General features: G+C 36.6%; 1 protein-coding gene across 5 annotated transcripts in view; it reads left to right on the top strand.

The window, feature by feature from the left end:
* HACE1 (HECT domain and ankyrin repeat containing E3 ubiquitin protein ligase 1) overlaps window positions 1-22852 on the top strand; it is a 95271-nt gene that overhangs the window by 10408 nt on the left and 62011 nt on the right. For 4 of the 5 annotated variants that reach the window (XR_012324766.1, XM_019929497.2, XM_004314661.3 and 1 more), the window contains exons 5-7: window positions 4762-4837; window positions 10033-10164; window positions 21734-21816. Coding sequence is in view for 4 of the 5 variants with exons in the window: in XM_019929497.2 (XP_019785056.1) it covers window positions 4762-4837; window positions 10033-10164; window positions 21734-21816 (291 nt within the window). In the remaining variant the exon portion in view is untranslated. The remainder of the gene's footprint in view (window positions 1-4761; window positions 4838-10032; window positions 10165-21733; window positions 21817-22852) is intronic. The other variant, XM_019929499.2, reaches the window with a different exon arrangement.

Raw genomic sequence — 22852 nt, 5'->3', positions numbered from 1 at the left:
TTCTGTCTTCAGCCATCAGTGCATTAATACTAAATTGCCCTCCTTTCCAGTGGAAAACCCAGTAAGCTGCCTCCGAGCACGTGGATGACTGAGTCCCTGTGTCATTTGGGTTACCATAAACTTCTTATAATTGTTGCAGTATCTGGGCAGGAAAATAGTTGTTTCCTGTACAGTAGGATCCAGCATTGCTCATGATTGTATGAGAATATAAAAAGGGAAGACTTAAAAATTATTGTCTATCCTTATGTTGCATATTGGTCAGATTTGAAACATTTTTTCTTTTTTCTTTTTTTTTTTTCTTTTTTTTTTTTTTTTTCGGTACGCGGGCCTCTCACCGCTGTGGCCTCTCCCGCCACGGAGCACAGGCTCCGGACGCGCAGGTCCAGCGGCCATGGCTCACGGGCCCAGCCACTCTGCGGCATGTGGGATCCTCCCAGACCGGGGCACGAACACGTGTCCCCTGCATCGGCAGGCGGACTGTCAACCACTGCGCCACCAGGGAAGCCCTCTTTTTTCTTTTTTAAAAAATTTTTTTGCTGCACCACACCGGGATGTGGGATCTTAGTTCTTCAACCAGGGATTGAACCCGCACCTCCTGCAGTGGAAGTGTGGAGTCTTAACCACTGGACTGCCGGGGAAGTCCCAGAAACATTTTTTCTTTATTTTTTGGGCTAGATTGTGAGCTCATAAAGAGCAGAACTCATGTGTTAGTTAACATTTTAGCTCCATTCTAAGCAAAATTGGTGTGCACTTAGTTGGTCTTTTTGATTTACTCAGGGTTCTGGAAAATAGCAATAATGATTATTAAGTAAGAAAAAAGATATAGTTCTCTTATATTGCCCCGTAGTTTTGCAGTTCATTTTTGGGATGGGGATTATGGATTGCTGCTTTTCTTCAACAATCTCTACCCTAAACACTTCTTTAGAGCTTTTTTCCCTGGTACAGTCCCACCTAAGTGTTTATTTTGACAATATGCCAGTGGTCCACAACAGGCTTCTGAATAGATTTTAGAAATCCAGCAATATGGGTGCAGACACACACACACAGACACACACACATAATTTAAACAATGCAATATTAATTTTAATAAGACTTTCTGGTCTGTTGCCTCACGTTATTGAAGATTTATTTTCTAAGGTTTTCATAACAATGTGTTAGATGAAGGAACTTTGTAAACTTTTTTTTTTTTTTTGCGGTACGTGGGCCTCTCACCGCCGCGGCCTCTCCCGCTGTGGAGCACAGGCTCCGGTCGCGCAGGCCCAGCGGCCATGGCCCACGGGCCCAGCCGCTCCGTGGCACGCGGGATCCTCCCGGACTGGGGCACGAACCCGTGTCCCCCGCATCGGCAGGCGGACTCCCAACCACTGCGCCACCAGGGAAGCCCACTTTGTAAACTTTTGAACTTAAACGTTTACTCAGAGCTTTGTTTTCTTCCATTTCTTTGATTATAAAGCTGATTTTAAATGACATTTAATCTCATTTTAGATATAAAAAATCAAAGCAAGGAAAGTAATTTGTTCTCTTTTAAAAGGTTTATTCAGTTAATAAAAATTTTAACTATTGATTATAAGATTTACTAATTAGTAATCAGTTAGTTATGCTTAGTACTGAGTTGATTAAAGAAATATGATATAATCCATGGCACAAAGATATTTATTATCTGAGTAAATAGTTATATATATTACATGTATTATGTATATTCTTTGTATGTCATATATATATATAGCATATTTGCAAAGGGTTCCTGGACCCAGTTCCACTGTGTGTGTGTGTGTGTGTGTGTGTGTGTGTGTGTGTGTGTGTACGCTTCCCCATAACAACAAGCAATTCTCGGATGCCAACAGAGTGTCCTAGAAGTCAGCTCAATTCTAACTCTATGTACCTTCAGGTAGAAGCAGATTCTGTAGGTAAAGGGCTCAATCCTATAAGACCACTCTCTACTTCAGATGCCATTTGCAAGCTCAGTCACAAGTGGTGCTTCTGACTGACTGGCTACAAATTGGAGGTTCCGACAACCCCCTCCAACTCAGGATTCCAGTCGAAAGTCCAGGTTGTTATCAGTACTTTTGACTGACTGGCTATAAATCAGAGGTTCCCACGATCCCTTTCTTGGGTTCAATTAATTTGCTAGAATGGCTCACAGAACTCAGGAAAATGTTTGTTTACTCACTAGATTACTGATTATTATAAAAGGGTATTAAAGGATACGAATCAATAGCCAAATGAAGAGACAGATACACAGGGTGAGGTCCTGAACAAAGAAGGTCCTGGCATGGTCACAGGGAGAAACATTTTGATTCCCATCCGGGAAGCTCTCCCTGAAAGGGACAAAAAGCTCTCCTTTTGGGTCTTTATGCAGGCTTCATTACATAGTCATGATTGACTTAAATCATTGGCCACTAGCAGTTGATTCAACCTCCAGGTGCTCTCCCCTCCCTGGAAATCAGGGTGGGACTGAAAGTACCCTGTAGTCATATGGTTCTCCTGGCAACCAACCCCCACCCTTGGGTGGGACCCAAAATTCACCTTCCCTGAAATGTTTTCAGGAAATGAGGGCCATTGCCCTTAACTGCTTAGGAAATTCAAAGGGTCTGGGAGCTGTGACCCAAAAAGTGTGGATTAAAACCAAATATATGTTTTTCCCATAAATCATGGTATCTCAATACTCATATTAATACTATATATACAATATTGTGTAACATTATACATAATATGCTATTACACATACCCTATTTTATATTTTTTATGTGTGTGTGTGTATATATATATATATATATATATATATCATTTACTCAACTAGATCATAAACTTTTTCATGCCATGGATTAAATCATATTTCCTTAATTCAATACTGAGCATAGTTAAGTATATACATAAAAAGCATATTTTTTAATTTATTTATATATATATATATATATAGTGTGTGTATCACTTTGTTTCCAAAGCATGAATTTTCATTTAATTATTTAATGAAGGGGAAATTGAGATAAATACTGAAGAGTGACTAGGAATGGCTCAGGCTAGGAGGAAACATTGTGACCAAAATGAAGTGGTAGGCAGTTCAAAAGGCGGCAAAGGACTTTTGTAGACATGTCTCCAAATAAGATACATAGGGGGCTTCCCTGGTGGCGCAGTGGTTGAGAGTCCGCCTGCTGATGCAGGGGACACGGGTTCGTGCCCCGGTCCGGGAAGATCCCACATGCCGCGGAGCTGCTGGGCCCGTGAGCCATGGCTGCTGAGCCTGAGCGTCCGGAGCCTGTGCTCCGCGGTGAGAGAGGCCACAACAGTGAGAGGCCCGCGTACTGTAAAAAAAAGATATATAGGTGGCCAATAAGAACATGAAAAGATGCTCAATACCCCTAATCAGGGAAATGCAAATTAAAACTACAGTGAGATACCAACTCACACTCATTAGTATGGCTATCAGAAAAACAGTGTTGACAGAATGACAAGTGTTGATGAGGATGTGGAGAAATTGGGACCCTTGTGCTCTGTTGGTGGGAAAGGAAAATGGTACAGATGCTCTGAAAACTAGTTTGGTGCTTCCTCAAAAAATAAAAAATAGGATTATCATATGGGAAATTCCTGGGCTGTACAGTGGTTGGGATTCCTCGCTTTCACTGCTGAAGGCCCAGGTTCAATCCCTTGGTCAGGGAGCTAGAATCACACAAGCTACATGGCGTGGCCAAAAAAAAAAAAAAAAAAAATTACCATATGATCCAACAGTCCCACTTCTGGGTATATAACACCCCAAAATTTGTCACAGGGTCTTGCAGAAATATTTGTATACTTGAGCTCATAGCAGTATGATTCATAATAGCTAAAACAAAAGGAACCTATGTGTCCATTGACAGATGAATGGATAAGCAAAATGTGGTATATACATACAGTGGAATATTATTCAGCCTTAAAAAGGAAAGAAATTCTGATGCTACAGATGCTACAACATGGATGAGCCTTGAGGACATTATACTAAGTGAAATAAGCCAATCACAGAAAGACAAACTGTATGATTCCACTTTTATGAGGTACTTAGATAAACCCAAATCATAGATACAGAAAGTAGAATACTGGTTGCCAGGGGCTAGCAGGAGAGGGAATGGGGAGTTATTGTTTAATGGATATAGAATTTCAGCTTTGCAAGCTGAAAAGAGTTCTTGAGATGGATGGTGGTGATGGTTGCACAACAATATGAATATACTTAATATCACTGAACTGTACACTTAAAAATGGTTCAGATGATAAATTTATGTTATGTGTATTTTACCACAGTAAAATAAATTGAAAAAAAAGTGAAGTAGGTAGGGGGATGAATAGATAGGCATTTTATTAATTTTGTGGTTTTTATAACTCATCTTAGTATTTTAAATATTTTGCAATCAAGAATGTAGGATACAACATTGAGACATCATTTTACTCTGTCCATTCCCCTTCCATTAGACTTATATTGTCTGACATTTCTAATGAAGATTACTATTCCAAATATTCTGTCAACTCTAGAAATTTCTCAGCATTTTGAATGATGAATTTGTCCCAATGGCATGAAAACCTCATTGTGCCTTTTCTTTATCCTATTATCTTTGAGTCATAGAAAAAATTTTGTGTTTTGTTTCAGATGTTACAGTACTTATTTAAATATTGCAGATGGAAGTTGATATTTGCCATTAATTAATGTTGAGTATAGTTACTGTTTCAGTAAAATAATTGTCATTTGCTTATTTTTCTAGTACCAGTTATCTGTAACTGTCTCTTTCTTTTCAGGCAGAAGAAATGCATGAGTAAATTATTAGAATACAATGCTGATGTCAACATTTGTAATAATGAAGGCCTTACAGCAGTAAGTGCTAAGAATTTTTATCTGCGATTTTAAAAATACTTTTTAGAAAATAATATTTGAAGGTGATAGTATGCAAAATGTAGTACAAGTATTTGTGCAGTTCCTCTTTGTGGTAATTGGGAAGATACAGTATGATTGAGACACAGTTCTCAGCTATATTTATTAAGAGAAGTTAAGGTTCACCATTTTTCTCCTTTCCCCTTATTTTTTAACTTTATGACCTTTCATTTATTTTGAAGTCTTGATCCCCTAGCTTTTGTCACTGACTTTCAAGGGAGTTTGTAGGAGCATCTCCACTGAGGTGTGTTATGAGTTCATTATAGGACAGCTGTTTTTCATTATGTCCTTTTAAATTCTTTTAATATATACATGGTAGGAAAATTTGGATGGCTATGTTTTTATAACTCATTTTAGTTTTAAAAAAGGAAAGGAATGAATAAAAAAAAAGGAAAGGAGATAAAAGGTAACTAAGGGAATGATCACTCACCTGTACTCCCTGCACTCAGAGATAATCACTGTTAATATTTTAGCCTGTATCCTTTCAGACTTGTTATATCTTACTTAAACTAGTATTTTTATCCTTTTTGCCATGTCACTTTCTTTTCAAAAATATGATTATATTTTTTTGATCCACATAGATATTGTAGGGAGGGTGGTGTGGGATATTTCTGAAGAGATTGCTGAAATCCAAAAATTTTAATCATATTGTCATTTAATGGAGCATATTTGATTTAGAAGTAGAGATAAAATAGAATTATGTGATTACTGAGAAATTGTTTTGACATTGTGACAGAAATAAATTTTGTTAAATTTTACCTTCCTGTATGTGACGTGATGGAGATTTTAATTAAATGGATAGTGGAAATCCTTTCACAATGTATATCAGATCATTGTGATGTATACTTTAAATGTCTTACAGTTTTGTCAATTATACCTCAATAAAGCTGAACTTTTTTTTTTTTAACCTTCCTTTGGTAGTTTTTGTAAATTTTGAGTCCTTTAATTTGTGAATAAAGAAGAATATTGAGTATTTACATACCATGCTAGTTTTCAAGGCCTTTCTGATTAAATTTTTTTTTTTCAGTGGGCAGGGAGGGAGCTGGGGCATAACAAAACAGCTTTCCTAAGATGTGAGTTATTCTGAGAATGACTTGTTAAAGATTAAGTTCAATCATGATTATTATATGGAATTCACAATTCCTGTGATAATCTACATTTTTGTTACATAGTAACAATATAACACCATTTACTCTGTAAAGGAAAACTGTATTCCAAATATCTACAGAATGCTATAGTGATATGGTAGGTACCACAGAGGGTTATAAAACTATGGAATTGACATAGCTCTATCCTTAGGACACTCTCTAGTATAGGTAAGATAAGATGCTCAGTACTAACATAGTCTGTTTAATCGCATAAGTTTTTATCTGCTAATTTTCCCCCTTCACTCCTGAACTTTAAGGGAAGTGGAATATAAAATTTTTAAAAATAAAATTTTTATTAAAAAATTATTCATGCATATATTTAAAGAGTCAAATGATTCTACAAGGCTTATTATATAAAAACAGTCTCAGCTCTTTTTCTGCCTGGGACCAATCTCAGTGTTCTATCCTGTGGCCCTGATTGGTGTGGTGTGCCTCCTTCTCTTAGAAACAGTTCTGGCCACCAAGTGTGTTCCTGCCTAGTCCCAGGTCACATGATGGAATTAATTCAACAGCCAGGCACATTGACCCCATCAGCTGAAGGAAGCTAGCTAGGATGGTGGAAATGTGGTGCTGCAGAATTGAATAGTGGCCACCAAGCATGTGGGGCAGTAAAGTCAAGGGCTCCTGAGATGGAAGAACCTTCAGTGGGGAGTCAAGATCCCCAGGATTTTTCATACAAAAGGAGAGAACTGTTGACTGCATACTTTGTAGGCTGATCACCCTCACAAAGGGCTCCTCATGTTTCTTCATTCATTTGTTCTTTGAACAGGATTTTCTTGGATACCTATTATGTGCTAGGCACTTTACTGGTATGGGGTTAGAGCAGTAATTTGACTGACCCAGTCCTTGTCTTCCCCAAACTTCCAAGGAAGTCAGGATAGTCAACAGGCAATGGTGACACATTGTAATGAATGTTAACATAGGTGATGGAGATGCTGTAGAAGTCAGATAAGGGGACCCATCCTCACCAATGGCATTGGAGGAGGCATCCCAGGGAAGTATCACAAGAGCTGAGGCCAAAGGGACAAACAGAAGTTAGACTAGTGTAAGTGGTGATTGTGAGGTTGGGAGTGGTAGTGGGGTTCTAGCTCTGTGGAATAGGTTGGCAAAGGCTTGGAGATGCAAGAGAGCATGCTACATTGGAGCAGTGAGCTTAACTGGTGTTCAGATACCGCTGGGGGTTTATGAAGACTTCCAAAGGTCTGTAGCATGGATAGTTAAGGGGGTCACTTTCCAGGTCTTCAGCCTTTATATGTGTGCTCCTTCCTCAAGCTGATTACTCAAGGACACCTTGCGCTTCCCACCTTCACCTTCAAAATCACTCTTCTATCACTTATGTTTTTATTTATTTTTATTATTTATTTATTTATTAAATTGAAGCATAGATGATTTACAGTACTCTTAACTGAGCCTTTTGTAGTACGGAAGTTTTAATTTTTGATGTTCAGTATATCAGTTTTTCCATTTATGGATTGTGTTTTTGGTATCAAGTTTAGGAACTCTTTGCCTAGCTATATACATCCTGAAGATTTTCTCCTATCTTTTTCAAAAAGTTTTATACTTTTAAATTTTACATCTAAACCTGTGATCTATTTTGAGCTAACATTTGTCTGTGATGCTTAAGCCAAGGCTTATTTTTTTTACCTATGGAGTCTAGTTACCCTGGCACTGTTTGTTGAAAAGGCTATATACTTCCTGCATGACATTGGTTTTGTCTCTCTCTCAAAAATCTTTTGGGCATATTTGTATGGGGTTATTTCTGGGTCCTCAGTTCTGTTCCAGTGATCTGTCTGTCCCTTTGCCAATACCACACTGTCTTGATTACTCTAGCTATATAGTAAGTCTTAATATCAGGTAGAGTAATTACTCCCACTTTATTTTTCTTTGTCAAGATTGTGTTAGCTACTCTGGTTCTTTGCCTATCCATATACATTTTAGAATAAACTTGTCTATGACAAAAAACCTTGCTGAGATTTCTTATTGGAATTGCATTAAGCCTGTAGATCAATTTGGGGAGGATTGACATCTTTACTATGTTGAGTCTTCCAATCTATAAACACAGTATGTCTCTCTGTTTATTTAGGTCTTTGATTTCTTTCATCAGAATTTTGTATTATTCAGCTTACAGATCTTGTGCATGTTTTAAGTGTATAGCTAGGTATTTTATTTTCTTTGGAGCAATTGTAAGTGACGTTTATATTTTTTAATTTAAAAAAAATTTATTTTATTTATTTATTTTTGGCTGCGTTGGGTCTTCGTTGCTGTGCACAGGCTTTCTCTTGTTGCAGTGCATGGGCTTCTCATTGTAGTGGCTTCTCGTTGAGGAGCACGGGCTCTAGGCATGCGGGCTTCAGTAGTTGTGACATGCAGGCTCAGTAGTTGTGGCACATGTGCTTAGTTGCTCCGTGGCATGTGGGATCTTCCAGCACCAGGGCTCAAACCTGTGTCCTCTGCATTGGCAGGTGGATTCTTAACCACTCCACCACCAGGGAAGTCCCGCGACATTGTTTTTAATTTTTATTTCTGCATGTTCATTGATAGTACATGGAAATGCAGTTGCCTTTTATGTGTTGATCATGTAGCCTGTGACCTTGCTGAACTCACTTATTAGTTCTAGGAGTTTTTGGTAGATGCCTTGGGATTTTCTACATAGACGGTCATGTCATCTGCAAATAGAGATAGTTTTATCTTTTCCTTTCCAATCTGTATGTCTTTTATTTCTGTTTCTTCATTTATTGAACCTTAACATTTTTTTTTTTGTTTTCTAAATACGTGTTGTTAATTCATTACTAGACTTCCCTGAGCTTTGTAAATATCCTCATAACATGTGTTCAGTACCTTTCACCTTCTTGAATAGTTCTGAAGGAGTCTGTTATGGGGACTGCTGTTCTCTAAGTGAGATTGGTTGATTTCTAGGCCTGCTTTACAGCGTTATTTGGAATATCTCTTCACCATCATCCCAGAGATTCCTTTGCCTTTCTTTTGTTTTGGGTTTTTATTTATAGGCATACCTCAGAGATGCTGCAGGTTCTGTTCCTGACCATGTCAATAAAATGAATACTGAGATAAAGCAAGTCATACAAATATTTTGGTTTCCTAGTGCATATAAAAGTTATATGTAACTTCAAGAAGTGCAGCAGAGTGTTACTACCTATCCTTGAGCCTTTTGGGAGTTCTGTGATCTGAATCTACGTTCTTGGTGCTCTATTACTGGTTTAGGATTCAGCTCTTTGTTCTGACAATTCAGACAAAAGCTTCCAGCTTGCAAAATGTGTTGCTCTTGTATTCTCTCCTTTTCTTTTTCTTAATAGGTCTGTCCTTTAAGAAAAAGTACTCTTTACTGTCATTTCAGTGATGTTCGGGGAAGAAGTAGGAGCTGATGCATGGTTTCAGAGTTACCATTTTAAAACAAAAGTTTAATGATATATTTTTTTAATGGAAAAAAAGTCAGATGAAAAATGCATGGACAGCATAGTCCAAAGTTTTAACATTGATTATCTTTGTGGGGTAGACTTACAGGTGTTTTATATTTTTTTAATCCTCCCCATATATGTTATTTATATATGTTACATGCATTATGTGTAAAATATAGGAAGTAAAGAATATGACACCTACTGTCATATTAATTACTTTTTAACTTATGTTTGTTTCTGGGGGAGGAAAAATATCCAGTACCTCTTCTCTAGAGATAAGCTATACATACAGTCCATGGTCATCTAAGAAGCAGAGTATTTGGTGATCCTAAGTTTAGGATTTTTAACTACTTTGAAACCATGAAATGCTTGATTTTGAAGTACATGGTGGTGTAACCTACATCCTGATGCATATTTTTTCCCCATATAAAAATATAGGAAAAAAGTATATTGGCTTAAATTTTAATATTTAGTGTGCGTATCATGCTCACAGTTGATGAATAATTGCATTATTTATCTGCTGCTTTTATATGAAACACTCTTGCACAAATGTTAAGTAACCTAAATGGCTGCACAGATACACTGGCTGGCTGTGAATGGGCGGACAGAACTACTCCATGACCTTGTACAGCACGTCAGTGATGTCGATGTTGAGGATGCGATGGGGCAGACAGCGCTGCATGTGGCCTGCCAGAACGGTCACAAGACGGTAAATAAAGCCTCAAGGACTTTAAATTAAGTTGCATCTGTTTAAACTTTGAATTCATGAAAAGTTTTCCACTGTGTATAATTGGAAACATGAAGCAAAATCTTATAACATTTTCTGTGTCATGTGGTCTTCTGATTAATATATTCTATGTGGATAAAAGGAACAGAAAATAGTGTTTTTAAATATGTTTAATGTATTTGTAATTTGGATTTCAATTTTATTTCTGATTCATAGATTCTTTTTTTTTATTTCTGATTCATAGATTCTAATAGCTGAATATTTTAAATTTTAAATGTAGTATGTTCACATATAATAATTTTAACAGTTTATAATGTTTCTTGTCCTCAGTTTTATCAAATAACTTTTTCATATTTTTTACCATTTTCATATTTTTACCCTTAAGCCTCAAGTTTTGGAATTAGTGAAGAAAGTGAGCTCTGACATTGCTTAAATAATTCAACTTGGATTAATTATTTTTCTACTCTCTTGGAATATGATTTAAGTGCTAGAGTCACAGCTGGTTTCTTCCTTACTTTTGATTTCTAAAATCATGCATTTGTTTTAGGCAGTACTTTCCTGTTATCCCTATGTATAAACACTTGGCTTTTAAAATTGCTAATAGTTTTCTCTCTCATTAGAAGACTGGTGCTTTATTTAAAGATTGTTAGCTTAAGATTTTAGATTGAATTTCTGCTTTTTGTATTTTCCTATCCTGGTTACTTTCATTTTTTTCCCACATTTAACATTATGGATAATAGAATATTATGTATTTACTAACTAAACAACAAAAACCAATTGAAAACCAAAAAACACCACCAGCATCTACAAAGATACAGAAGTTTGCTTGTTTATATTTATTTTTTTGTATACACTGAGTCTTATCTTTTTGTTGGGAGAATTCCTAGTAGAATCTAGATTTCTGTCTCTGCAAACACTTTTTTTTTGTGGTACGCAGGCCTCTCACTGTTGTGGCCTCTCCCGTTGGCGGAGCACAGGCTCCGGACGCACAGGCTCAGCAGCCATGGCTCACGGGCCCAGCTACTCCGCGGCATGTGGGATCCTCCCGGACCAGGACATGAACCTGTGTCCCCTGCATCGGCAGGCGGACTCTCAACCCCTGCGCCACCAGGGAAGCCCCGTGCAAACACTTTTTTCCTAACCTAGGTTCAGGATGTCAGATCCTACGTATTTAGATGCTTTATGTATGACCTCAATTCATAGAATACTGCACTTCTTTTAAGATAGCGAGCTCAAGGTTGACATTGTCTTATGTTTAATAAGAGTTGGATAAAAGGAAGGATATATGCTTTTTCCTTTTTTTCTTCCCTGGCATTTCTTCTGAACACCAATGTTCGTTTTTATTCTTTTGTCTTTTATCATCTGAAAACTAACCCATTTGTATTCAAGGAGTATTCCTTTTCGTTACCTTTTACTTTCTCTATGTCAGTACTACTAAATTTAAGAAGTATTCTGTGTGGAAAACAAAAAATCATCTGAAATGTTCTAATCTTGACTGGCCCCAGTAAGCAACTGCTGCCTGTTAGAGAAAGAGTCCTGCTGGTAGCTCTTACAGGACAGAAAAGCACCCGCTTTAATAGAAATACTCCCTGCCGTTAACGAACGAGTGGCGTGTCATTTACTAAGATTGTAAACCTACTTGTTGCCCGGGAACTTGTGTAGTAAAAAACGGGAATTCAGATTAGGAATTACCTACAAAGGCTAATTTTAGCTGCCTTAAGCCAGTGAAGAAACAAGAATGACGCAAAAAACCTTGGTTCAAAACATGTGCATTACAGGGTGCATTAAAAATTTAGAATTGCCTCTGAAGTTATTGAAGAGTAGTTAGTATAAGTATAATACGCTCCATATGGTTTACCACCTAAAGCAGGCGTGGTAAAGTAAGGGAGAATTCCTCATAGTCCTCATAGCATATGCCTTTGAAGAATTGTATTTTCAGAAGATTTATAGGGGGCCTGACTTCACTGTGGTGATGGGCTTCACAGGGTGAGATTTGCAGGTATGATACAGGAGGAAGAGTACAAAAAGTCATGTTGACTTGTGATTGATTGTATTAGTGAGTGAGATTCCTTTCTGTCATAGTTGGCCCATTATAGTTATCTGTGAGGATCGTATACAAAGAGAATGTTTAGCACTATTTTCCAATTCATTGTATGCACCTTTAATCCTTCAATAGGGCAAAAAGGAATCCTGAAAAATTAGGCCATCTGCTAGCCTCCAGGCTGAATTATACCCCTAAAAATCTGTGTTGATAGTTGTGCTATTATTACCTGTGTGTCATAATTACTCATGTATTTCTGGGACATGTTCAGATCTCAGTGGATGAGAATATTCTTTTATCTTGAGTTGGATATGATTTAAGAGCTCTGAGATATGTTATTACAGGGTAGATGTTATTGATTTTGTTTTTAACCCTTTGTATATCTTTCCATAAGTTGAACAGAGTCTAAAATGCTCTGTCAGATTTCAGCAAATGAAAATGGCCTTTTCATTGTCTCAAAGTAGTCAGTTTTTGCATAAATTCATTAAAAGGTCTTCAAAACTTGTGTCCATGTAGACATATACCAGTGCACATAGGTTTCAAGATTTATATATATTGGTTATATATATATTTTATAGAATGAAATGTAAAACTTTAAATGTAAAAGTTTAAAGAAACTCCCTTAAAAATATTCTCAAAAGCACATCAGCTCATTTCAAATTAAAGAGGATGATACGAAAAAAAAAAAAGAGGATGATATGATAAAGAAATGCTCTGAAATTTACTTTCTAATCTCATTTTAAGGTAAATCTCAAGAATGCACGAAAAGATTTTGAACAACTGGCTAAGAGCTCTAAAGCTTTGTAGAATTTATAATTGAATACCGTATTCTTGCTTTGATGACAAATAATTTTTAGATTTACATGACTTTTTTACAGGTAAAAGATTTGGAAGAAAGATTGATTTTGTCATAACTAAGAAATCAAGTAATTTTTGCCATGATTTCCTATACATGCATCTGTTTAATTAGAGGTAAACCAAGATAAGGGTCTTTTCATCATCTTGTTGGAAGGAAGTGATTTGGGCAGTTGAAGAGTGCAGCGTGACCATTTTTGTTCTTGTAACATAATAGCACTATGATTTTAAACGACTTCTATTCCTATTTTAAAATGATCAGATGAAAGAAATGATCAACTCCTTAATAATTTAATTTTTTATAAATTTCCTTAGGTCAGCTGTTACTAGCTATACAATACCAGAATTATGGTTTGTCTTTGGATATTGATTTAAAATAAAAAATAATTAGAGAATTTGGTTATTCATTCGGCTTATTATATAGTCTTTGACAACTTTTTCTTCCCCTGCCTTTATCTACCTCTTAAGATATAATCTGCTGATTACACAATTAAGGAAAGTGTTGTGAATATTTTGGAAGATACTTAAGAGTAATGATAGGGGCTTCCCTGGTGGCGCAGTGGTTGAGAATCTGCCTGCTAATGCAGGGGACACGGGTTCGAGCCCTGGTCTGGGAGGATCCCACATGCCGCGGAGCAACTAGGCCCGTGAGCCACAACTACTGAGCCTGCGCGTCTGGAGCCTGTGCTCTGCAGCAAGAGAGGCCGCGATAGTGAGAGGCCTGCGCACCGTGATGAAGAGTGGCCCCCGCTTGCCACAACTAGAGAAAGCCCTCGCACAGAAACGAAGACCCAGCACAGCAAAAAATAAAATAAATTAATAAACTCCTACCCCCAACATCTTAAAAAAAACCAAAAAGAGTAATGATAGTATTGGTACTGTTACTACCATTATTAATATTGATGATGTGATTCTGTAAGAACAGTACAAAGAGCACTACCTGGACTCTTCATTCATTTGCTCTTATGCAGTAAGCTAGGCCTAATGTGTTGTTTGATTTTTAATCTCATTTTTAGAAAGTGTAGTAAAACCTAATATTATTCTACATAGGTATAATTGACTCCATTTTCTTTTGGCCATAAATTGAACTTACTTTTTGGTAATTTTTTTCTTTGTCATTAGGTCTTTAAGATGTATTGATGTGTTGAATTGCCACAAATGGTTGATTACTGTTTTCCTGGAATAACTTGGACTTAGAAACTCTAGAGAACTGTCAAACGGTTCAATCTCAATTTCTATTAGTTAAAGTACACAGCAGGATTAGTTCTTGAACTAATTTCAGTTCACTTAAGGAAATTTTATTTTTATCACAATAGACTTTATATTGCTAAATTTAGATAACTGAATATGATGGTTCACAAACAATATGAAATGATAGTTGAACCCTGCTTAGAGTAGATTACCTTTGATAGAACTGACTGCATTTTTTTTTTTTTTAACTGAAATTGTAGGCTTGTTAAGGAACAGTGCTCATCTACGTTCAGTCAGCTCTCTTGATATCTTTAGCCAGCTTCCAAGCTTTTCATCCAGAGAATTACAGGGCAGCCATGCAAACTTAATTGAAAGCTTTTGCAAAAACATTAACTGGATTCAGCCTTGAAGCACGAAGGTAGATGTACTTAACATTTCAGGATATGTTTTTAGGTTCAGAGTAATTTTATTTATTCTAATGTTAGAATTCTCCTTTCATCACTTCTGAGAAATGTGAGCAAATAATAGGAAATTCTATTACTGTGATTTTTTTTCCTAACACAACTGGGTAATATTGATTTTTTTGCTAGGTATTACATAAGGGTTCAAAGTCTTGATAGGCTTAGGTGGACAGGTTTCTAGAGAAGACCTATAAACACCAGTCACTGACTTGTGAGTTGGCCATTTTTCTTAGTGCATAAGTTGTTTGTGCATTGCTGTTCTGTCATCAGAATTACTTTTTTTTTTTTTTCTTTTGCCATACGTGGGCCTCTCATTGCTGTGGCCTCTCCCATTGTGGAGCACAGGCTCCGGAAGCGCAGGCCCAGCGGCCACGGCCCACGGGCCCAGCCGCTCCGCGGCATGCAGGATCCTCCCGTACCGGGGCACGAACCCGCGTCCCCTGCATCGGCAGGTGGACTCTCAACCACTACGCCACCAGGGAAGCCCCAGAATTACTTTTAATAAGAGATGAAAGATGCTTTTTTTGTTGTTTGGCTATCATTGTTTTAGTAAATGAGGATACAACTTATGTTGTATGGTTTAATATTGGTTTTTACTTATGGTTTAATATTGAATATTCCTTTCTACTTTGGTCAGTGTCGTTCAGAGAGTTGACATTGATAAAGTAGAGCTGCCTTGGATTTCTTGCTTTGTAACTTATCAGTGTATTGGGTACAGGTGGTCTTGGTTAGTCACTGCCTTCAATTAAATGACTTTTGAGATTGACCCAGACATTAGCTTTGCACATTAGTTTTCCACTCAGGATGTTGTTTTATCATTTGAAAGGTCATGACGTGTGTTGAAAGTGTGTTTTTTCTTGAGGATTTCTTGACGCCTATGTGAAAATCGCCTTTCCATGCTTTTCTTTCAGTATTCCTTCCCAGCTCTTCCTTACTCTGTAAGGGGGAAGACTCCCCTTGTAGATTATCTAGGAATAGGATAATAATGTGTTTTTGTTTTTTAAGGGGGAGAGGGTTGGACAGGGAATTTGAAGGTCTGAATTATTTTAAAAACATATTTTGGTGATCAATATTACACACATAAAATGATTTTAGTTCAGTGTACTTCTTAAAATTATGTTATATTAACTTGAAAGATACAGGTAATCAGCTCTCAGTCACAGATATTTGTTAGTATACTTTTACATGTTTACATTTACTAAATTGTAAGCTGCTGAGCTTAATTTTTGCAAGTAAATGAGAAGCCATAAAAGTTTGAAAACAGGGGAACTTATGACCGTTGTAAATTACTGTGGTTTATTTTGGACTTCATGGCTTATAGTCTGTTAAACAGACACAATGCAGTTTTCACTGAAGTACTTGTGTGTAGGGGTTTAGGGGTGAGAAATTTGCTAAAACAAATTGAATCCAAATCTGTCATAGAGAATCCTATCAGTTTTTCTGGATAGCACTAGTCACCATCTAGCATACTACATATTTTATTTCTCACGTCCCTTTGTTTTCCTTTTCCACTAGAATGTAAGCTTCATGAAGGCAGATGTTTGTCCATTTTGTTCATTGCTGTGACTCTAACATCTAGCACATACTACTAGCACATACCAACATTGAAATTTTTGTTGAAAAACGGAATGGGCTAGTCAAATGCAGTATCATTCCAAGCAGTTTTTTCTGCCATTTTCTTTCCGTTTGTAAATGTTTGTAATTTTTTTCTTTTGTACCTTTAAGTGAAGCGTATGTTGATAGTGCTGATTCTTATAGAAGATTGTATCTGGTTTGTTTATTGCTGAAAATTTCTGCTTTTGAGACTCCTTAGGGATTGTAGTGGTTGAATCCAGAATTTATTCTCTTTGATTTTGTTTTGCCTTATGCTTCTGTATAATTTAAAATCTTCAAGCAGTATTGTTTCTTCAAGGGCTTTTACGTTTTTAATTTAATAGTTTCCTCCACCTGAATTCTCCTAGTTTCAAAGTTATTTTGCCCTTCATTTACATAGATTGGAAATTTAAAAAAAAAACGAAACTCTTAAGTTATGTGACTTTCTTGCTTTTTTTATTATGCTATTTAATCAATAATTGAATTCTGTGTTATCCTTACTCCTCCTGTTTCAGAGATTTTACAAAAAGAAATCTGCATACATTTTTTTTAAATCACAAAGATTGATGACTTTTCACTCATGTCAGTGCTGCAAGGCAATTTTTTTTACTTTTTACATTCAAATCCCTTTATGTATTTTTTTTCTTCTTACTCTGAGGGAAATGGGTTTTTCTCCCTCTTTGACTTCAGGCAACATTTTATCTACAAGTGAGCTATTGAAAGCTTTTTTAAAATATGTGTTTCTTTTAATAGTTGTATATTTTGAGGATCTTAATTGAGATAATTTTGTTAAAACAGAAAAGCAGATTTATGAACGTAAAAGAAAATGCTGGAATGAGCTTTTCCACTTTATTAATCAAGTTTTTCTCTGTTAAGAACAGAATTTTTAATGTATTCATAGGATATTTCCTGTGTACAAGGGTATGATAGAAACATATGACACAGAAGTATTTGTGTGTAGGAGTTTTGGGGTGAGAAATTTGCTAAAACAAATCATGCTGTCTTGCTATGATTTGCCTGAAGTTTGTCTTACCACTTTGTAGAGGAATATGTTAGTCTAGTGTTAGTTTAATGGCTAATTTGTTTTACTGTTAGCTCTACAGTATAAATAAAAATACAGAAATACTGTAAAAAGTATATGAATTTAGAAATGGCATTATTTAAAAACTGAACGGAAATAACTGTCTAGGCTCTTGAGCTTGACTCTCAAATAGTTATTTAGTAGGGAATTAGTAGATCATCTGTGATTAATGTAGCTTATGAAGATATGCCAAATTAGCCAGAATACTATTTAGTATTCTGAATTTAGAATTTCTGTTTTTTGGTAAATTGCTTAGTGGTTATGACCATGGGCTTAGGTTTTAATCCCCGCTCCCCTGTTTATTTGTGTGTTGGGGTGCGCATTACTTGACCTCTTTGAGATTCAGTTTCCTACTTGTGAAAGTGCAGAGAAGGATATCAACTTCCATCAGGATGCAGTAAATGAAATGATAAATGCTTATTAGCACAGTATCCAGGCACATGCTAAGGTTATTCATACTATTATATCATTATATACTTTTAACAATTATATAATTTTTATGAATGCATAGTATGTTTTGTTAATAATTACTTTATTTCGGCTTCTCTCTGGATTGCTGGGTTTTAATTGAATATTAATATGTATTTTTGATATAATTGCTTTTATCTCTCCTGAGCCTTTTGGAGAGATGGCTTATTGTCTATATAATTTCTGTAACAGTCAGTGAAAATTATTGCTGCTATCCATCTCACTTCTGATTTGGACCACATACACACAACTTCTAGGTCAGATATCAAAAAGGGCAAAGCCATGATCAAAAGGCTCAAGTGGGCCTTGCCTTATAATAACCTAAATGCTTATTTTCTTATATTTTTGAGAGCAGTACTTGACCGCTTGTCCACAGTTTAAGAATTATATAGCTGATAATAAAGTTTTATGTAACAATGTTTCTATTACATAGATTTTCAAATTCCTCGTGAGATAGAAGTAAATTCAAATAGTAATAATACATGAATACTATATCTTAAAATATTTTTATCAAAATCTTTGTAATAAAAAACTATAGTCCTTTAAATCACCCTTCTTTGTCAATTCACAATCACTAGGCGGCAATTTTCAGCTCTTTTAGCTTTTCTTCTGGTATCTATTTCCACATAATATGCTTCTACTGCTCTTTCTCAATTTATGACTTTTAGATATCACTGAATCTTTTCTTGTTATGGTGAGTGAGGGTTTAACTCATTTAAATCCTCTTCCCATGCCCTGTCGCCCCATTTCTAAAATTAATTATATCATAAATTTAAATGAGACAATATTAGTTGCATATACAGTTAGGTAAATATTGTTTACTGCTGAGTCAAGTAGTGAACTATAATAAAATTTTCTACTAGGGTGACTATTAGCTTAGCTCAGGTTTTTTTTTTTTTTTGGTGAATCAGTAGTTCTTCCTATATGCTCCCACAGAATCTTTTTCAGTACTGTTTTCTTCAAAGACAAATTCATTAGATAATGTCACTCCATTGTTTTTCTCTAAACCTGGGAATTTCTTGATATCTCCTGTGTTTGATCTTCAGTATTCTAGATTCCACATCTTCTATTTTGATGTATTCCCTTGTTTGGAGGAGGATATCCTCCAGTAGCTTCTTGAGAAAAGGTGCGTTGGAGGTAATTTTTTTGGAAATCTTACATAGCTAAGCCTATTTCTTATTTAAAAGCATGTATTTGAATGATAGTGTGGCTGGCTATAGAATTCTACATTGGAAGTCATTCACCTTACAATTTTGAGGGCATTTCACCTTTTAAATTTCAGTGTTGCTGTTTAAAAGTTTAATGTCAATCTGAATTCTGTTTATCTCTGGAATCTTATATCCCCAGTATTATGAAATTTCACTTTGATGTGCCTTGTTGAAGGTCTTTTAATTTATTAGCCTGGACACTGGTGAGCCTTTTCAATCTGGCAACTTGTGTCCTTCAGTTCTGGGAAATTTTTTGGTATTATTTCTTGATTACTTCGTTTTGGTCTCCCACCTCCTTCATTTTCTTTATTCTCAATCTCTACAATGACTCCCTGGATTGATCTACTAGTTTTCTCATTTTTCCTGTTTTCTTCGTCTTTTTGTTTCTTGTAGAGTTTTTCAACATTGTATTTCTAACTTCTATTGAATTTTTATTTCTTCCATCATATTTTTGATATCTTATTCTCTGAATATTTTTCCCCCAGCATCTTGTTTTTGTCCCATGGATAGTATTTTTTCTTTTCTCTCTGAGGGTATCAGTTACTTTTCTAATTTTTGTTGCTGTTTTTTGGTTCCCTTTATTGTCTTTATTTTTCTTACTTCCTTTTTCTGTTTGTTTTTCAGGTTAGAGGCCTGCTTCAGTTGTGTCTTAAACATTGTCTGTCCATTCATGTATAGTGGTGAGGCACTGAAATGGGGCTGAAAGCATTGTGTACATGAGCTGGGTTTGTTGACTGGTCTCACTGTACGTCAAGGTTTTTTAATCTTGGCCCTATTGATATTTGGGGCCTGAACATTCTTTGTTGTGGGGCCTGTATGTAGATTGTCAGATGTTTAGACGTACCCTGGCCTCTACCCACTAGCTGCCAACTGGACCCTCCCTTCTCCAGTAATGAAAATCAAAAAAGTCTCCCAGCATTGCTGAATGTCCCCTTGTGGCCAACTGGGCTGTTTCACTGGTGTCTGTAATGCCAGTATCAGTCAGACTCTTCTCTGGTGCCACTTTCCAGAGAGGAAACCTTCAGTCTCCTCCTGCTTAAGCTTTTAAGCCTGGCTACTGGATTTCTGGGAGCCTAGTGGAGCGTGGGGGCTGGAGGTTTTCACTTAATTAGTTGTTTTCAGCATGGCTGCTCATCCCTGCTCTTCCCTGTATTTCTTGTCTGCCAGTCCAGAGCCTCACTGTTCACTTTGTCCAGATAATAAACCTCCCTACTTCCAAGACAGATAGGGAGGGATAGTGGCTAACTGTATGGGATGGGGAGGAAGGGTCCTGGGGGAGGGCCCAGCTGTTAGGTTTTCAACTACTTCTCCTGTCTTAGCTCTATATAACTATCCCTGTCTTCCAAGATACCTGTTACTTCCAATTCCTGTGTTGCGTGTGTGTGTTCGGTAGTGAGAATTTGGTGGTTTCTTGTTGGAATCTGCATTTGCAGACACTTAGACTTCAGCTTTCTTTGATCTGCTAAGTCAGTTACTCTTCTTTCACTTGCTTGCCATTTTCCTAAAACTTCTGACTTATCTAGTATGTGTTGTATTCTTTGCTGTTCTTCCTTCGAGTTTGTAGTCTTAATATTTTGCTGACAATGTACTAGGTTTTAGAGCAGCAATAAAGATGAACATGTGTGTTCAATCCAGAAGTAATTATTAAACAGTCTAATTCCAAAAACATTTAAGTTTTTACATCTTGTCTTCCTTTTTGCAGGAGAAACTAAAATGAAGATCATAGGAATTAAAACCAGAAAAGATTCTCTTTTTTAAGGTTTTTCAGGCAAGCCTTGCCGTATTCCTAATCATCAGATTTTTTTTTTTTTTTTTTGTGGTACGCGGGCCTCTCACTGTTGTGGCCTCTCCTGTTGCGGAGCACAGGCTCCGGACGCCCAGGCTCAGCGGCCATAGCTCACGGGCCCAGCCGCTCTGCGGCACGTGGGATCCTCCCGGACTGGGGCACAAACACGCGTCCCCCACATCGGCAGGCAGACTCTCAACCACTGCGCCACCAGGGAAGCCCAAATCATAAGATATTTATTTTTAAAATTTTATATTAACTTATTTTCCCTTAGTACACATCAAATGATTGCAGAAGTAGAGCTTAGGGGACAATCAGAGAAACTAAGTCAGTATTGGTGACTGTCAGTAGCAAAAGGACTTCTTAGCTTTTTAATATTTTGTACTTTAATAATTATCCTCTTTGAATTTTGAGAAAGAGCTCTGGTACCAACTTTTTGTTTTTAGAGGCAAAAAACTCTGGTTTGTAATGAAATTCAGAAATCTAGAGCAGCACTGTCCAGTGCTGCCACATGTGGCTATTTAAACTTAATTATAATAAAATAAAATTTAAAATTCTGTTTCTCAGTTGTACTAGCCACATTTCAAGTCCTTTGGTAGCTACTACACATGTCAGTGGTTTTCTGGAACCTTCCCAGGTTAACACAATTTACATTACATTGATAATTCCACATATACTGTGTAGCGTCTGAGGCTCAGAGCTTACCAAAAAGTGGAATTTGTTCAGCCGTCATAATTGGCATGTTCCTATTCTTTCTTTTTTAAAGCTTCAGGTTGTGGTGAGAACTTTCCTTATATGTACTAAAATTGTGATAACTGTGTCTTTGTTCAACTTCTCTGGCTTTACTTTTGTTTCTTTTTCCCCCAGACAGTGCAATGCTTGCTAGACAGTGGTGCTGATATTAACAGGCCGAATGTATCAGGAGCCACTCCATTGTACTTTGCTTGCAGGTATGATAATTTATATTGCCAGATGCTCTCATTAAAGAATGTTGAATCTGCTATATTTCCAAACACAAACATTTGTGTGTATTTTCTAAAACTCCTCCTTTCCTAGAAATACTATGCTCCCTTTTAAGATGAAGTATATAGCATTATGGTTCTGTTACTTAACTGCATGATGAAAAGTGTTTTATATTGCCAGTGTTTTTATATATTGTAAGTGGGAGCTTTTGATTTACTTGATTACTTAGATTTTAGAATTACTTAGTAATAAAAAAGACATACCAATAATCCAGTAACTTTCATAGTTTTCTTTATCAAGTTAGTTCCAATGGGATAAGCTATTAAAGTATGCCTTAGTTCAGAGCCATGTCTTTGCTTTCTCTGTATTTGTAACTTTAAAAAGTTTCTTGAATCATTCTTGTTAGATATTGAGTTATGCATTAAGTTGTTTTTAATACTCTTTCCTGATTCATTTTCTTTTTTTCTGGTTCATTTTCCTAAAGCATATGTTTTGTTCATTGATTCATTCATGTAATAAGCATTTAGTTAGCATTCACTGTGTGCCATGCATTATTATAGGCATTAGTGATACAGTAATAAATAAACCCCAGTCCTTAAGGAGCTAACAGTGTAATAATTGTACACATACCCGGCCCCCCCCCCATAATATGTTATGTAAATTTAGTTGCAATTAGGAGCAGTTCACTTGATTTTTCTTTTTGGTTTAGATTACAGGAATTGTAGTATTTATTTAGGCTCTATTTTAGATATAAAGCTCTCCAGAAAGCTCCTCTTTTCTTATCCTTTTTCCTGTTTTATGTCATTTTACTGGAGCTTTGTTTTATGTTTTTTTTTTTTTTTTTTGCCATATGCGGGCCTCTCACTGTTGTGGCCTCTCCCGTTGCGGAGCACAGGCTCTGGACGCACAGGCTCAGCGGCCATGGTTCATGGGCCCCGCCGCTCCGCGGCACACGGGATCCTCCCGGACCGGGGCATGAACCCGTGTCCCCTGCATTGGCAGGCGGACTCTCAACCACTGCGC

Source organism: Tursiops truncatus, chromosome 12, assembly GCF_011762595.2.
Source record: "Tursiops truncatus isolate mTurTru1 chromosome 12, mTurTru1.mat.Y, whole genome shotgun sequence".
Classification (NCBI taxonomy): domain Eukaryota; kingdom Metazoa; phylum Chordata; class Mammalia; order Artiodactyla; family Delphinidae; genus Tursiops; species Tursiops truncatus.
Note: the sequence above shows the minus strand (reverse complement) of the source record. Positions and strands in the feature narration are given on the sequence as shown.